This window comes from Microcebus murinus, chromosome 16 (assembly GCF_040939455.1).
Source record: "Microcebus murinus isolate Inina chromosome 16, M.murinus_Inina_mat1.0, whole genome shotgun sequence".
Lineage (NCBI taxonomy): Eukaryota > Metazoa > Chordata > Mammalia > Primates > Cheirogaleidae > Microcebus > Microcebus murinus.
The window spans coordinates 33,992,080-34,009,623 of record NC_134119.1 but is presented as its reverse complement, the minus strand read 5'-3'; the positions used below and the strand labels follow the sequence as shown (position 1 = coordinate 34,009,623).

The window sequence follows — 17,544 nt, the reverse complement described above, 5'->3', positions numbered from 1 at the left end:
GAAGTCTTTAGCACAATGCTTGGCACAGAGCTTCAACTGGTGCTGAATTCTGAATCCCAGGGCTTCTCCAGCCACGGGGCACAGGTGTCCTTCGTCTCCGCTCTGGCCCAGCGTCCATCCTGCGTGCCCAGCTCTGCATGGTCCCCATGTCCCCTTCGCTGGAGTAACCCCACAACTTCTGACCATGCAACAGCCCATTCTCCTGACCGCTCCATCTGCTGCCTGCTGCTATGACCTAGTCTCTCTTTTTTCTTTAAGTAATATGTAGTTTAAAGCCATCAGCTCACTCTTTTTTTTTTTTTTTTTTTTTGAGATAGAGTCTTGCTCTGTTGCCCAGGGCTACTAGAGTGCCATGGTTCACCTTAGCTCACAGTAACCTCAAACTCCTGACCTCAAGCGATCCTCTCACCTTGGCCTCTACGCCACCGTACCTGGCCCCATCAGCTCACTCTTAATCCTTGGGGATTTGGCCTGACCTGACCACCTTGTGTCCAGGCCAGCAAGGTGACATGCCACTCAGTCCTTACTTTGATGGGAAATGTCCCATGTCTGCTCAACGCCAAGAACATGGCTCAGTGCAAAGAAACAGAATCACAAAATACCATTACTAGCAGGACCCCACACACTACCGGCCTCCAACTGTGACCCATAGAAGTACCCCAGAAGCAGGCAAAAGGGGTCTCTATTCCCCCCTCCTCAACCACAGCAGCCAGATTTTAAAATCTGTTGTCTACACTGTGCATTGTAGAAGATTTCCAAAGAATGGGTTATGCCACTTGTTTAAGAGTTCGAAAGTTGGTGTTCTGGCTGGGCGTGGTGGCTCACGCCTGTAATCCTAGCACTCTGGGAGGCCAAGGTGGGCGGATTGCTCAAGGTCAGGAGTTTGAGACCAGCCTGAGCAAGAGCGAGACCCCGTCTCTAAATAGAAAGAAACTAATTGGCCAACTAATATATATAGAAAAAATTAGCCGGGCATGATGGCACATGCCTGTAGTCCCAGCTACTCGGGAGGCTGAGGCAGCAGGATCGCTTGAGCCCAGGAGTTTGAGGTTGCTGTGAGCTAGGCTGACGCCATAGCACTCACTCTAGCCTGGGCAACAAAGTGAAACTCTGTCTCAAAAAAAAAAAAAAAAGAAAGTTGCTGTTCTATGCCAACTCTCAAGTGTTCACGTAGAGAAACTGAGGCCTGGAGGGGAGAAGTAACTTGCTGAGGGTCAGAGAGGTCGTGATTGACAGGCTAGAGAGAGGCATAGGTCTCTCGACTCAGAGGCTTCCAGCTCTTTCTGCACCTTCACAACGGCTGCCTGGGAACCAGAGCTGCTGCCTCACAGGCTTTCATGTCGGTCTGGAGGATGTCTTAGCTATCGGCTAGAGAAATCTGGAAACACAGCAACTCTCCCCAGGCTTCCCATCTCTTTCCTCTCACTTCACACTTCTCAGAGGCAACCGAGCCCGAGGATGGAGGCTCCCCGGGTGAGCTGTCGATCCGGCCTGCGCCCGCAGCAGGCCAAAATCAAATAGAAGAAAATACTGATAATTGGCCAGCAAGGGAGATGGTGAGCAATCTTCCTCACTAAGGAGAGAAAAACACTTATTTGTAATGTTGGCTGCCCCCAAAGTGCAATAAAGTTACATTACACATGGACAAAACTGAACTCCAAGAACTTTTTAAAAGGCACATTTATCTTGGAGAATAAATGAACCCTTGGTGTTTCACTGCTATGAGTGCTCCGATTATTAGGGTGGCGGTGTTATATTCTCTGTCCCTCCCGGAATAATGTCGCAACTTCGTACGCTGCCGCCCCCTCAAAGATAAAGTTCAATAGAAGTCTTCATTTGCAAGGGGCAAACCTCTTTCCCTGATTAAGGCTTGTTGGCGTGATGCTAAAAATGGTCCTTCGGTTGACATGTGGGTAATTGACTCTCTGACGCTGACAACACTTAGGAAAATGAAGGTATAAATGATAGCAGAGCCACGCAGCCGCCCAGCGAACGCCCGGCCCAAGGCCCGAGAAACTGGAGCAGCGCCTCGGAGCAGAGGGAGACCTGCCACGTCGGAGGTGAGGGGGTGGCCCTGGGGGCTGGCCTGGGTAACATTTCCCCTCGCTACGGGCTCTGGAACATCCTTTCGATGCCTGGTGCCATTTGGGGCTCGTCTTGGGTGTGTAGCACTTGAACTCAGGGACAGGTGGCGGGCAGATCTGCTCCAGGTGTCTGTCAGGGGCAAGTGAGGTCTCAGTGCTCTTTCAAGGTATGTACAGGGACAGCTTCTGGGGCCATACACGAATTGGCTCTATTCTGTCAACGATGAGATTCTGCCATGGGTCAGAGAGGAGCTAAGCGGCTGTGCAAATCAATACCACTCATCGACTGCTCAGCACCAATTCAGTGTAATCGCCTGGAAATCGATGACATTTTGCTTTCTTGCTCAGTTGCAGCCAACTCTTTACTAAAGGTTTTAGACACAATTATCTACCCTTGGAGCCCTCCCTTTTACCCCATGCCTGTCTCCTGATCCTTGCTTAATGGTCCTGAAGTATTTGTGTCTTTCCCCATAAGCCATCTCAACCCCTTTCTGGAAGGAGGTGGTGGGGTGGTGGTGTCACTCTTTTGACAGTTCAAGATGTTTCCTCATTAAATACCTCAATTCCCTTCCACTTGGAACCCTGGTGGTGAAACAGTTTATAAACTGGATCAAGATGTCAATGCTTTGGGGTTCTCAAGTGTCAATGCAGAATATTTAAGAAAGGTTAGAGATTTTCTTTCCCTAGGTTTTCAATAGTGGTCTTGCTAGTTTGGGCACTTGGGGAGCGGGCCTCTGTCTTTCATATCTGCGGAATTCTAATGGCATCCGTGGCATGAAGGCTGGAGAAAGGTGCCAACTGATGTCGATCAAGTGCCCATTAACCCTGATTCTAGACAACCTCAAATATATCTAATCGCAGGACGCATATGCACCACAGAGAGCCGACAGATGCTCGTACTGATAGATTATAAACTCTAGAACGCCTTCAGTCATCAAAGCGCTGTCAGTGATGCTGTTGGATTCGTGTTCTATTAATTCAGTGAATTTTGGCTCCTTAGGTTGTCATGGGGAATGTGTCTGTCAACGGCTCTTTTATCCTTGGTAACACAACCTCTATTCTTATCTTACCCTAAGCTGGATAATTCTTATTCTTCCCTGTCTTTGTCCAGTGGGATTTGCAACCCCGTGGAGTCTTGATCTCTCCCCGGACACATGGCTTCTGGCAAATGCTGAGCCCCCTGGTTAACCAGACTGTGCAGTCGCTTAGCCTCAAGTTGAATGAGGGGGTGTTACTGTATTTACTGTGCCTTGCCCCCCAGAGTCTGCCCTCTTCTAAGGTTATTTTCGGCTCCCCGAAGCCACTCGGTGTGCATAGGGAGGTGCCAGTCAAGCAGGTGTTCCTGTTTGTCCCCATTCTTTCTTCCCCAGAGGCCCAATGACAAAGAGCAAAAGCTTTCAGTTGTTTTTTATTTTTTTTTTCAGAGCCGTTTCCCATGTGCAGGTGATGAATTCTGAAGCGCCCCATGAATGGGGAGCGCTGTGAATAGGGTATTGTATCTGGGAGGCTGCGGCTCGGAGCAGGAGGAAGTCTGCTGGCCTGGGAATGGGGAGGCCCCTTCTGAAGTGCCCACTCTGAAAGTAATTGGATGGAGGACCATGGGAAAAGGCCCTTCTCCTCTCTGGGCTTGTTTCCTTGGCTGTAAAATGAGGATGGTGATACCTGCTCCGGAGGGCGAGTGCAAGGGCGGGCTGTGCCGCCCAGGCGGGCTCAGGGGCTGGGAATCGCTCGTGCCAGCTCGAGGGAGAAGGGGCAGGAGGTGGGGAGGCAGGGGGACAGCTCAGGCCAAGAGGAAGGGTTTGGGCTTCACTCTGAAAGGAGCAGGGAGCCAAGGCCTCGGAGCAGGGGAGTGAGGTGACTAGCAAGGGACTTGGATATGCCCAAATCTTTCAAAGATCAGCGGCAAAGAAGCGAGGGAGCCAGGCTGCAGCTGGAGACAGAGGAAGCAGTGGTTTGTGTCACGGGCCCATGTTTGCCTCCAAAGATCTCCCTGCTTAGGAAACTTCTGGAGCAGCAGCCTGGCCAAGGTTGGGAGAGGGGAGCCAGATGAGATAAGGTGTGATGAGGACAGAAGACTGCAGATCCTAGATCTGAGGGCAAAGGCTTAATCTAGACACAGAACGAATCTACAGGGCTCGTGTGGCTGCAGGTGCAGAGGGCTGGGTGGCAGGGCACGTGGACATTAAGGAGCCAGCCCTGGGGGGCAGACACCGTGTTCTCATCTTTTCTCTGGCCCGGTACTTGTTGGAATAGTACAGGCTGAACAAATCTTTGTAGGAGAAGGGGATTTGGGCTTGACATGATGAGAAAAACTTCCTAACAATAAGAACTGCCTGGAAGTAGGGCAGACTGGCTGCAGGATAGTGAGTGCCTTGTCATTCCCTGGCAGCAAGTGTTTGCTCGAGCGGGAACTGGGGAACTGCAGTGTGTGTGGGGTGCACGCGGGGGAGGGAGGGCCTGACCCCAAGGCCTGGAGTGCTGCTCCCTCCAGCTCTGGAGGTGCGGGGGGGGAGGGGTGTCTCAAGCCACAGGGAGCAGTCCCCATGGGTGCTGCCCAGAGGCCCAAGGCACTCCTGGGTTAGGGGAGACCCTAGTGTCTGCCAAGAGTCGGATTGATGCCCTGAGAGGGCAAGTGAGCCCAGAAACGCCAGGTGGACGCTGCCAGTGCTGGTCCTGCCTGCAGGAAATTGCTCCTCTGCAGGACTGGAACTGGGGGTGCTTGTGAAGTTATGGGGGACAGGAGGGAGTGCTGGTCTCCTGGGGCTGGCGGGGCCTCTGGCTGGGTCTGTGTCCCCATGGTGTAGACATCCTGCTGGCAGAGGGGGTGCCCATGGGAGAGGGGAAGACCCAGTTCCTAGGTGGCCGAGTCCCTCAAGGCCAGCCACATTTCCATTCCGGGAGGGGTCAGGGTGGCCAGCAGTGGCACCTTCCCCTGCTGAGGCAGGCTCTGTCCCCTGCTGACTGTCCCTGCCCTAATGCAGAGCACAGTGTCGACAGGCCCCAATTACAGGTAATTACATGATCTATGACATGATGCTGCCATGCTGGCTCCCCGGGATCTCTGGGCTCTTCCCAGATTAAAACTCCTCGGCAAAATCTCAGCGACTGCAGCAAGATGCACACACAGCCTTTGTCCCCTCCCTTCATCTCCACATGGAACACAAACAGGGTGCACCTGCCCACTGAGTGGGTCGATGTTAGTAACCACAGCGAAGGTTTATGGAGAATCCCCTATGTGCCAAGTTATTCACTCACGTGTCTCAGCTCACCTGATCTTCACAAGGACCCAATGCAGGAAGTAGAGTCACCAACCCCATTTTATGGTTGAGGAAGCCCAGAGAGGTGTTGTCCTGGGACACACAGCTAGTGACAGCAGAGCCAGGATTTGAATTCAGGTCTGTGTGACTTAGAACTGACCTTGCTCCCTGCTTGCTCCCTGCCACACTGGATGAGGGTGACAGAAGGGACCCCCAGGAAGGTGCTTTCTCCTCCTCCTCCCTCGCTGAGGCCCAAATCCCGTCTCTAATGCCTTATATCTTTGTTGGTTTTCGCTTCAACCCTGTGAGGTTTGCAGGGGAACTTTATCATGCCCTTTTCAGACAGAGAAATGAAGTCAGAGCTGGTGACTGATAGAGGCAGAACTTGAACCCTTGAACTTGAGTCTGGGTTCTTTTTCCCAATCCACAGCTTCCAAAGGACAAGGACGAAGGCTGCGCCCGACCTTCCCCTCCTGTCGTTCTGCAGGTGCCCCCCCAGGGGTGAAGGATGCCGCTCTGGGTGTTCCTCTTCGTGATCCTCACCCTCAGCAGTGGCTCCCACTGCTCCCTGCCCCCCTCTCTGCCCCTCAGGTAAGCAGCACCTGGATTCCAGCCATCCCCAAGGGTCCCTGCCTTGGGGCGGGCGTTGGAGGATCCAGGATCAAGCCTTCCACTGGCCCGGCTATTTCTCAGCTCAGCCAGGGGCCAAGTCTCTCTGGGGGTGAGTGGGACGAAGGGCAATAGAAGGATCTTGCCAAGACATGGTGAATGCAGCCCCTGCTGTCCTTTTGCCTGGCCCCTGCACCGCCCTTTGACCTCTGACTCCTTCGGCACAGGATGCGGCGGTACGCAGATGCCATCTTCACCAACAGCTACCGGAAGGTGCTGGGCCAGCTGTCCACCCGCAAGCTGCTCCAGGACATCATGAGCAGGCAGCAGGGGTGAGCAGAAGTTCTAGTGATTTCTTCCCACACCCCTGTGCATCCGAGTTTGGAAGCCCCACTGCAAGAGGCCAGAGGCCAAGTTCGGTCTCTTCCTGTCAGCAACTGTCATTTCCGAACCTTCCATAGCAGAAGGGCCCCCGTGTTAAACCTCAACTTACCTCTGCACCTACCGTGTGCTCCTTCCCAGGCTAGGCTCCTATGGCAACGATACTGACGGTAGGTACTGTCTGATCATGACTCTGCGCCAAAACACAAGCTCTGCGCTGGGACATTTGCAGACAGTGCTGGACACACAGGAAGCCCTTGGCAGCGTCAGCCATTGTGCTCAGTTTCTCATCTGATCTTTGTAACAACCCTACAAAGTAGGGACTCCTACCCCCATTGTGTAGAGCTTCTGAAGGACACGCAACCCATGAGTGGCAGAGTTAGGATCCAAACAGCCTGACCCTACAGCCTGTACATTTTTCAGTTTTTATTTTGAAAATATTGCCAGCTTACAAAAGAGTTGCAATAACGTTACCACGGACTTCCCTATATCCTTCTAATTCCTGACATTGTTCTGTATGTGCTTACACTACATCTATAGCTAGATATAGATCTATACACACACAAACACAAATACACATTGATTAGTATAATCATTTCTGTGGAACCATTTGAGAGGAAATTGTAAACATCATGACCTTTTACCCTTAGGTACTTCTGCATGTGTCTTCTAACAGCTAACAAAAGGACATCCCCTTACACAATCACAGTATAATTATCACTTATAATCCATATTTTAATTTCACCAGTTTTCCAAAAATGTCTTTTATAACAATTATTTCTTTTTCTAATCCAGGATCCAATCTAGGGTCATGGGTTCCATTTAACTGTCACGTCTCTTTTTTTTTTTTTTTTTTTTTTGAGACAGAGTCTCGCTTGTTGCCCAGGCTAGAGTGAGTGCCGTGGTGTCAGCCTAGCTCACAGCAACCTCAAACTCCTGGGCTCAAGCAATCCTGCTGCCTCAGCCTCCCGAGTAGCTGGGACTACAGGCATGTGCCACCATGCCCGGCTAATTTTTTCTATATGTATTATTTGGCCAATTAATTTCTTTCTATTTATAGTAGAGACGGGGTCTCGCTCTTGCTCAGGCTGGTTTCGAACTCCTGACCTCGAGCAATCCGCCCGCCTCAGCCTCCCAGAGTGCTAGGATTACAGGCTTGAGCCACCGTGCCCGGCTTGTCACGTCTCTTTTAATCTGGAATAGTTCCTCGGCCTTTTGTGACATTGACATTTTGATTAGTAAAGGCTAATGATTTATAGAGTGCTCCTCACGCTGACTTTGTTGCACACATCCTCATGATTAGATTCAGGCTGTGCATCCACAGAAGGGGTCTTGTGTCCTCCTCAGTGCACGATATCTTGAGGCACAGGATGTCAATTTGTCCCAATATTGGTGGATGGTAACTTTGATCACTCATTTAACATGGTGTCTGCCAGGTTTCTCCTCTGTAAAATTAATATTTTCTCCTTTATATTTAACAATCTGTGGAGAGACAGTTTGCAACTGTGCACATTGGTACTGCTGTACTCTTCCCTGCCATGTATATACTGCCTCCCTAAATGTTGCTGAATCGAATTCAGGTGGGTAGAAGAGTCCACACCAGATATTGGAATGGGCATATTCCACTTCCTGCCTCTCCCCATCCTACCCAAATAGCAACCTCAGCTATTTCTCTTTTTCTAACCACACAGAGAGAGAAACCAGGAGCAAGGAGCAAGGGTACGGCTTGGCCGTCAGGTAGACGGTGTGTGGGCAGAACAAAAGCAAATGGCACTGGAGAGCGTCCTGGTGGCCCTGCTGCAGAAGCACAGGTAGGGTGTGTGTGTGTGTGTGTGTGTGTGTGTGTGTGTGTGTGTGTGTGTCTAGGGACCTTGGGGCCTCCTTCCCTTGCCAGGAATAGGAAAGAAGCCCCTCCTCTCCAAAGGTGTGGGGCTCTGCTAAGCAAACCGAGAACACAGTCCCTCCTTACACACATGAAGAACTAGCAGAAGGGGAGCAAATGGACAATGGAGACCGAGCTTATCCGCTGCTGTGTCTCAGTGTGTAGCCAGAGGCCAGGCTCAGCCTCTGTGCCCGAAGATGTTACTTGCTCAATAGCTCTGGGATAGGACCCAGAAACCTGAATCAAGAGTCCCAGAGGATCCTGATGCAGGTGATCTGAGAGGCATGCCCTGGATCCCTTGCCAAGTTCAAAGAACTATAAAACCAAAGACAAACCAGCCTGCCACATCCCGGGAGTGTGCAGACACACTGTCATCAGAGGAGAGCCAGTGACAGCCGCTATTCCCCATCTCCCTGGCCCCCACATTCCAACTAGGGGTCAGGGAAGATCAGAAATGAGGTTTCCCATTTTACAGAAGAGGAAAAGTGAGGCAAGGAAGGGGCAGCAGCTGGCCCCAGGTCAGGGACTTGCAGGCCCAAGACCTGCTTTGCCTCCTGAACTTCTTCCCACAAAACTCCACTTCATGGACAACGTTTCCCAAGAATGACATAACTGTTTGGAGAAACTCTGTTGGTTTTCAGAGCCTGATTTTAAACTGTGAGCACAAACATGTCCCAGTGTGACTCTGCCTGGCACTTCTGGACCCGTATATTAAGCAAATCCCCTCACAACAGAGCTCTCCATGTGCTGTCTCACCTTCTTTCCAACTTAATTAGAAACCCCGAGCCCAGCGAGGCCACTGTGTCCAGCCCTGCGGAGACACAAGCAGCGGCAGGCCTGCCGCAGAGACAGGAGAGGCGAGAACCTGGCGGGGAGGCGGCATGGACACCTGAGCCCAGCCTGCTTCTGCGCCCTGCTTGCTGCTCCCAGCAGCCTTCCCAGCGTCCTCCTCCATGAAAAGAGGGGTCCGTTCTGGCCACCTCTAAGGTCCCCAAGGCTAGGATTCTAAAGTAATGTCTCTAAGAGGATGCCTCTCACGTGGGGTTAGGCAATCATCCACCTGCTATGGGCTTGGTAGGCTGGATGGGCCCCAGGAGGGCCGAGTCCTCAGAACACAGGCTTAGCTCCCACAGGTTAAAAGCTGGAGCTCCGGATCACAGAGCTGGCAGGAAGGGGCCTGGAGGCTGCTACAGCCATTGTTCCCCCTCCAGCTCAACTGCTGCAAACACCAGGACCTCGCTGGTGGGCGAGAGGGCAGCAATAGGGCTGAGTTCTCTTGCCTGCGGGTGCAGCGTGCGTGGGAGGGAGGGCGTGTTCCCGCACCCCACGCCCGTGTCTGCCTGCCAGCCCTGGAAGGAAACCGAGGTTCAGGGTTAGCCACCCTCCCACGGCCATCCGGTGACCTCGACGTGCCAGCTCTGGGCCGGGGTAGAGCAAGGACAGGACAGCAGTGGCCCCTGCTCTTATGGAACTCATAGTGCACCGAGGCAGCCAGGAACTAAACAAGTTCTCATACAGTCAGTTACTCAATTTGTGATCAGCGAGAAGAGACTAAGGCTGTGGCGAGTGGGAGGCTGGAGGAAGCTGACCCCGTCTGGGGATCGGAGGTGGCTTCTGGAAGGGGAAGGGACTGGCCTAGGGTCTCGGTGGAGGCCAGTTGGCAGAGCAGGGGCTGGCACTGGGATTCGCTTTGCTAACACACACGAGGCTCCTTCCCGCCACCCCACGCTGCCTCCTTTGGAACCCAAACAGCCACCTCCTGCTGCTGGAGTAGCCGTCACCCTGGCTGTAGGTGTCCTGCCCCCACTCACCCTTACTTCAACCCCCCGGCTTGAGCGTTATCTTTCTTTCTGCAGCAGGAATTTCCAAGGATGAAGACTCCTCCTGTGGCTTAGGCTACCTGTAGCCAAAATACAACTGGACCCAGTTAATCCTCTCTCATCGCTGACCTACTCTTTCCTTGGCAAATACAATAAAATTCCCCCATCCTGGTTTGCATGTAAATTTTCTTGTATCTTCAGCCTAATTTTTTATGTGTTTTACATAGTTACATTTCCCAAAGTGGTATTACCAGATATACTAAAAAAAAAATAGCTAACATTTACCAAGCACCCACACAGTGCCAACCTCACATGCTCCGTGCACAATCTGATGGCAGGCATTGGCATCCTCCTTGCTTCACAGATGAGGAACTGAGGCACAGAAAGCTTAATCAAATTGCCACGGTCATGGCTGGCAGGTGTGAGAGCTGAGATTCAAACCCAGGCAGTCCAGCCCAGAACCAGGCTCTAAAACATATTTATCCACCCTGGGTCACAGTCGTCCTTCCTCCACTGGTGACTTGCTCATCTATCAGCAATACCATTTATTCACTCAACAAACATTTACAGAGCACCCACCACATGCCAGGTACTGTTCTCGGCACTGGGGAGACCCCAGTGATGAGCAACAGAGTCCCTGACCTCGTGGAGGTTATATGCCAATGTTGAGGGGGAGAGGACACAAAAAACCACAAAATACAGAATATGTCAGATGGTGGCAAGTGCACGGGAGAAAACTGGAAGGGCACGGGGAGTGCTGGAGGGTATTATTTTATCCACGAGGTATGTACGTGAAGGCCTCACTGATGATGTGACGTTTGAGTAAAGACCTGAGGAAGAAAGGGAGCTGGTTTTGCGGATATCTGGGTAAAGAGCATTCTAGGTGGAGTGAAACCCAGCAACGGGCCCTGAGGCGGGAGCTGGAAGGAGGGCTCGCAGGAGGTCAGCGTGGCTCGCTGGAGCAGGGCGAGGGTGTGCGTGGACGGAAAGGAGGCCAAGAGGGAGCAGGAGGACAGCTCCTAAGGACCTTTGGACGTGCTGAAAAATAACATTTTAACAAATTGAGTTTTAAAGAGCTAGTTGGCTTTTATTAATGATTCATGAATTGGGCAGCCTCCTACAGGGAGCTCCAATGAGCTGAGCAGAGGTGGGCTTTATATGCAAAAAACGGCCAAAGAAGCAGAAACAGGGAATGAAAAGTAGATTGGTCCCTTCAAAGTTACTTTCCTTGTAGGGTTAAAGCAGAGAGGACTTCTTTATTATGCTGGCTCAGGTAGCCTGGGCCTCTTCTGATAGGTTGCTGTGAATCTTCTGTTTTTTTTGAAAACTGGATCAATTTAAAGTTCAGTTTGATTACATGGCACCTAGCACAAGTGACTCCATTCCGTTTGGTCTGGTCTGTTGGCACCTAGTGCAGGAGCTCAGTGCTAAACAGTGGCCTCCTATAAATTTTGTTTAACGCGGTCAGGATTAGGATTTGGATCCCACCCTTGGTGAGATGGAAGCCATGGTGGAGTTTAAGCAAAATGACTTCATCTGACTTACTATATATTTAAAGTCACTTTGAGAGGTCAGGTGTGGTATAATCCTACCACTTTGGGAGGCTGAGGCCAGGCGATCAATTGAGGCCAAGAGTTTGAGACAAGCCTGAGCAACATAGTGAGAATGACCCTGTCTCTACAAAAATAAAAAAATTAGCTGGGCGTGGTGGCACATACCTGTAGTTTCAGCTACTCGGGAGGCTGAGGCAGGAGGATCACTGGAGCCCAGGAGTTTGAGGTTGCAGTGAGCTATGATGATGCAACTGCACTAGAGCACAGGCAATAGAATGTGACCCTGTCTCAAAAAAAAAAAGCACTCTGAGAAAAGGTACAATTCTGGATACATTCTTAGGGTAGAACCCATTTGCTGACAGATAGGGTGTAGGGATTGGAGGGAAGTCAAGAATGACTCACAAGTTTTTGGCCTGAGGAATTGGAAGGAGGGAATTGCCACTCAGCGCTTAGCAGGGGTTGGGGTGGGGAGAGTATTAGGAGTTTGCATGTTGAGTGTGAGGTGTCGATTAAAGGTCCAGGCGAGGATGCTGAGTGGGCACAGGGGAGTACAAGTCTGGAGTTCAGGAGAGAGGTCTGGACAGCTGGTTTGGTTTGGTAACTGTCACCATTTAGACCAGCAGTCCCCAACCTTTTTGGCACCAGGGACCAGTTTCATGGAAGACAATTTTTCCATGGTCTGGGGCAGGGGATGGTTTTGGGATGATCCAAGAGCATCACATTCATTGCGTAGTCACACCTCTCTGCTAATAATAATCTGTATTTGCAGCTGCTCCCCAGCGCTAGCATCACCGCCTCAGCTCCACCTCGGATCATCAGGCATCAGAGTCTCATAAGGTGCACGCAACCTAGGTCCCTCGCATGCGCAGCTTACAGTGGATTTCGCAGAACTCCTATGAGCACCTAATGTTGCTGCTGATCTGACAGGAGGCTGAGTAGCTGTAAATACAGAAGAAGCTTCATTCACCACCTGCTGCTCCCTCCTGCTGTGCAGCCCGGTTCCTAGCAGGCCACAGACTGGTATCAGTCCATGGCTGGGGGTTTGGGGACCACAGATCTAGACGGTGATTAAAGTCAAGGGCCTGGGTTAGGTCACCCAGGAAGGGCACAGAGTGTGTAGAGAAGTCCAAGGACTGACCCCCAGGGCACTCCTACATTTAAAGTTTGGAGGAAAGATGAGGAACCAGCAAAGGAGGCTGAGAAGGAGCAAGCAGTGAGGTGACAGGAAAACCACTCCAGGGAGGGACCCGGCAGCCAACTGAAGGGAGTGTTTCAAGAAGGGGCTGATCCGCTCTGCGAAATGCTGCTCCCGAGGGTCAAGTCAGTTGAGAACTGACCACGGGAGGGACCGTGGAAACAACTGGTGACTTTGGCAGGAACAAAGTGGGTGAAGTGGTAGGGGTCAAAGTCTGATCTGAGTGGGTTCAAGAGAGAACGGGGGAAGAGGAATCAGAGCATGCGAGTATAGACCTGGCTGGCTGGCGTGGTGGCCACTGCACACAGGTGGCTGTGGAACACTTGAAACTCGGCTCGTACAAATTGAGATTCGCTTTAGGTGTGAAAGAAACACTGCATTTCAAAGACTTAATATGAAAAAGAATATAAAATATGTCAATATTTATATTGATCACATATTAAAATGACAATATCTTAGATACATTGGGTTAAATAAAATATATGAAAATTAATTTTACCTGTTTCTTTTTTACTTTTTCATCATGGTTACTAGAACAGGTGGTTTGTATTTCTATTGGATGGAGCTGGTAGAGACAATTTTTTTTTGAGAAATTTTATTATAAAGGGAAGTGGAGAATTGGCACCACTCACCAGAGGTCCCTGCCTCAGTGATGACCCAACTTTCCAGGGTGATTGAACTTTCTGGGGGGTCTGTATTATGATTTGGGTAGTGGTTATACCAGTTATACCGATTTTTATATGTACAAAAATTCATTGAGTTGTCCATTTAAGATCTGTGCATTTTGCTGTACGTAAATGAAACCTAAAAAATCGACAACTAGAAAGTGTGGAAGATGGGGTGTCTGTTTTGATTGAAAGTGCAAAAAGAATCAAGGCATCTTAGAGTTGACGGGACTTGGAGATGAACAACCCCACCCGCTTCGTTCTCCAGCCCAGGACGCTGCCACCAGGGAAGGGATGTGCCCCATCCAAGTCCCGAGGGCCTGGAAACTAGGTCTCCAGTCTCCCGGCACCAGAACCGTACAAACAACTCGGTTCCTCTCAGGGTTCAGACCACCTGCTCTCCCTGGGAGCCCCGAGAAGAACTGCGAGGCGTGGGAACTGCTCTGCAGAGGGCCGGGCTGGCTCTGCTGAGGAGCTGCCCGGAACAAAGGGGAACAAAAGCCCCTCCAGAAGAGAAGGCTGGCCATTGAGGGCAGGCCGTCCACTTCAACCGAGAGAGAGGCAGGCCGGGGACCGGCCAAGGCGGAGAACAAAGGGGCGGCTGCTGAATGGGAGAGGCGCCTGGCCTGCGCGGGACCCCTCCTTCCTCCTGGACCCACCTGCTCATCCCGTCCCTGCGCTCGTCCCAACAAGAGCCAAATCCGAGGGCTCTCTCCACTTCCAATTAGTTTTTCAAATGAAACAATGACCGCTGGAACCTGCTGCTCCTTGTGGGTTTCGAGGTGAATGCAATTACAGAGGGAAACACTATCATGGCTGCGGCCCCGGTGCTCTGTCACCATTAACTACGACACTAATGGCGCCTTAAAAGACGTCACCCCTCCCCACAGAGGTGCCGAGAGCTTCCCACTGCCATGAGGGTCCTACTTAAGACTGAGTGCTATTTTGTTCCTTTCCCCAAAGAAATGCTCTCATCAGTGGGGGACTTGTTGCTTTTAATGACAATCCTTTCTGTTTGTACTAACTTGAAGTTCACAAAGAGGCTTTCCATTCATTACTGCATTTGCTTTCCACAACCACGCTCTGGAGGAAGACCGGGCCAGGCTCCTGGGCCAGGCCTCCCAGGGAGGTCAGATGACTGGCCCTGGGGTCACGCAGCTGGGAGGCAGCGGGGCTGGGGACTGCTAGGGGGGCAGAGGGAGGACAGTGCTGCCCTGTTGCTTTAGGACTCTAGGCCCCTCAAGAAATGCCGGGAGGCAATGAGGGAGCTGAGGGATCAAGTGACCTAAACTAACAGGCAGCGTGGACCTGGTATAAACCATGAACCGGGCTCCTCCTAATAACACCTGGGAAATAACAATGACAATATCTACACTAATGGGAGCAAACACCGATGTGATGCTAAGTGTCAGGTGCTGTGGTATTTGTGCTGGGTGTGACCTCATCTAATCTTTATAAAGCCCTCAGAGGTATTATTCCCATTTTCACTGCTGGGCAGCTAAGGCCCAGAGAGAGAAAGAAAGTTATGTAAGGACACACAGCTAACTGTGGAATCCCAAGCAGCTCCGTTTGACTCTAAAACTCACGTGCTTTGTGCTCCTCAGAGAAGGCCAGGTCTAGTCACTAGTGCAGTGAACAATCTGAGTGACAAATCCAACAGGTTTCATAAATCGCAGGAGACAGGCCTGCTGTCCACTCCTGGGCTTCCCAGACCGACTAAGCTACAGCAGCCAGATTCTTTCCCCACAGCCTGGCTCCAGACGGACAGGGCACGGAGCACCTGCCTCTGCTGTATCCCAACGGAAAACTCGAGTTAGCCGGTGTGGTGGCACATGCCCCAGCTACTCAGGAGGCTGAAGCAGGAAAGCAGGAAGATCCTCGAGTTTAAGGTAAGCCTGGGCAACAAGCAAGATCTCGTCTCTAAAAACATTTCAAGTTGCTTAAAATTTGGTATTGGTCCTAAAAAAACTATCCCCTTCATCACAGCCCTTAAAAGCTGAATTTGTTCTGGCTTCTCCTACCTGCAACTGTGTTCTCCTTCTGGCTAATGGTTGAAATATGCCAAATATGCTACACTCTGTCTGGCCCCAGCACCTGGTATGTGTTGAATTCCTGCATTCCGAGAGCACCACCCCGGCGCCGGCATACACGCTTCTCGTTCTTCAGGTCTCAGCTTGGCCTTCCCAGCCGCTCTAGGTAAAAACTGCTGCCTTGGAAGCCTTCCTCACGGTTGCAGCCTCGCTGCTGCTCGGTCTCCCTTCCGTCTGCCTCCAGGCTGTAAGGAGGCGGAGGGCAGGGACAGATCCCTTTCGCTCACTGCCATAGCTCAGGACACAGCACAGAGCCCGCCACACAGAGCGGTGTTTGCTGTGCTCTGTTCTCCAGCTCCCCTCTGCAGGCCAGCCCTGAACTAGCCTCGGTGCCCCTTAGCTTTGCCAGTCCCTTCTCCAAAAAGCTGTTTCCTGATTCCCTTCCCTCTAGCCACTGGCTGCCCCTTGTTCCCAGGGACCAGCATGCCCAGCACCCTTTGTGCTTCCACCCTGGGGCCCTACTACCCCCTTCGCCACTGTCCACTGGCCTCACCCAGTGCATTCTGGGCTTGTACAGGCCTGGTGATGGCTGAGGATGTCCCCTGCTCTCCCCCACATGCTGCTGGCTCTCCCTCCCTCCAGTCTCAGCTGCTGAGGTCCCAGCATACCGAATAGGGACACTAGGAGCCACCTATGAGCAATGGGAGACCAGTATCACCCTTTCCCCCTGGAGTAGGATAAGAAACTAAAAATTAAAAGCAGGCGTCCCAAAGTCATATGCCTATGGGAGCCAGGCAGGTGTCAAAGGGGCAGAGTTGGCAGAGGACACAGTCTTGCTAAGCGGACACCTTGGAAGGGCAGAGCTGACACGGTGGAGAGTGTAGGCCCCACCAAAGGGAGAAGCTGCTATTATTCAGTTCCGGCTGATTCAGGAATCAGGCCTCATGTTGACAGCTCTTTCTTTTTCAAGAGAATTCAGAATCTAAAGCCCCAAACCCAGATTTTTATACAAAATCTCTCAATTTTCGAATGTTTAATTTTTTTTTTTTTTTTTTTTGAGACAGAGTCTCACTTTGTTGTCCAGGCTAGAGTGAGTGCCGTGGCGTCAGCCTAGCTCACAGCAACCTCAAACTCCTGGGCTCAAGCAATCCTACTGCCTCAGCCTCCCGCGTAGCTGGGACTACAGGCATGCGCCACCATGCCCGGCTAATTTTTTACATATATATATCAGTTGGCCAATTAATTTCTTTCTATTTATAGTAGAGACGGGGTCTTGCTCTTGCTCAGGCTGGTTTTGAACTCCTGACCTCGAGCAATCCGCCCGCCTCAGCCTCCCAGAGAGCTAGGATTACAGGCGTGAGCCACCGCGCCCGGCCCGAATGTTTAATTTTTTAAAAACAGTACGGATCAAATAAAACACCTTAGGGCCACCAGTTGCAACCTCTAGGAAAGGTGAGGCCTCCTTCCCATTTTGGAGGCTTCCATGCAATTGCCCACATCGTCCTCCCACCTACAGAATCCCAGTCGAAACTAGCAGAGTTCTAGAATCTCCTCTCCCTGTTCCCCAACCAAAATCTCAATTTCTCACTGTAGTAAAGTCCAGCTAAGTTGGAAAGCAATCTGATTAAAAAAAAATAACTTCTAGCTCCCAAATTCAATAAATACTGTGAGGATTATCTGCATTTCAAAAGTTAACTAAAAGCATCATGTTTCAATTAATAGAATTAAAGGCAATGAACCAAAATACAAAATCGTGGTCAATCAGGAAAGATGCCAAGTACTAAGCCAAGCGCTGTTGATGTGTTAAACTCCTTTAATCCTACAAGGCAGAGACTGTTACGATCTCTCTTTTGCAGAAGCCAAAAAGGAGCTTTACAAAAGTTAAACTACTTGGCCAGGGTCTCTCACGCTAGTGGCAACAGCAGGTTTGCCTGGCACTGAAGGACATGCAGTTTACTACACCACTCACTACGACTCCTCTGCATGATATTATGTGACCTCATGTAATGGTGGTCCTGGGGCACAACTTCAGAGTGGGCATCCTTGAGATGGGTATGGCCCTCTCTGA

General features: G+C 51.1%; 1 protein-coding gene across 1 annotated transcript; it reads left to right on the top strand.

The window, feature by feature from the left end:
- The first annotated feature begins 5,849 nt into the window (after nucleotides 1-5,849).
- Nucleotides 5,850-10,217, top strand: GHRH (growth hormone releasing hormone). Its single transcript, XM_012754952.2, has 4 exons — nucleotides 5,850-5,932; nucleotides 6,178-6,282; nucleotides 8,023-8,142; nucleotides 10,070-10,217. Exons 1-4 carry the CDS (start codon nucleotides 5,850-5,852, stop codon nucleotides 10,086-10,088), a joined length of 327 nt encoding a protein of 108 aa, XP_012610406.1. The 3' UTR covers nucleotides 10,089-10,217.
- The last annotated feature ends 7,327 nt before the right edge of the window (nucleotides 10,218-17,544 follow it).

Excerpts from the sequence above, each read along its gene's own strand:
- GHRH (XM_012754952.2), top strand. The coding sequence starts at position 5,850 with ATGCCGCTCTGGGTGTTCCTCTTCGTGATCCTCACCCTCAGCAGTGGC. Across the intron at positions 5,933-6,177 it reads CCCCCCTCTCTGCCCCTCAG|GATGCGGCGGTACGCAGATG; the intron begins GTAAGCAGCACC and ends CCTTCGGCACAG. Across the intron at positions 6,283-8,022 it reads ATCATGAGCAGGCAGCAGGG|AGAGAGAAACCAGGAGCAAG; the intron begins GTGAGCAGAAGT and ends CTAACCACACAG.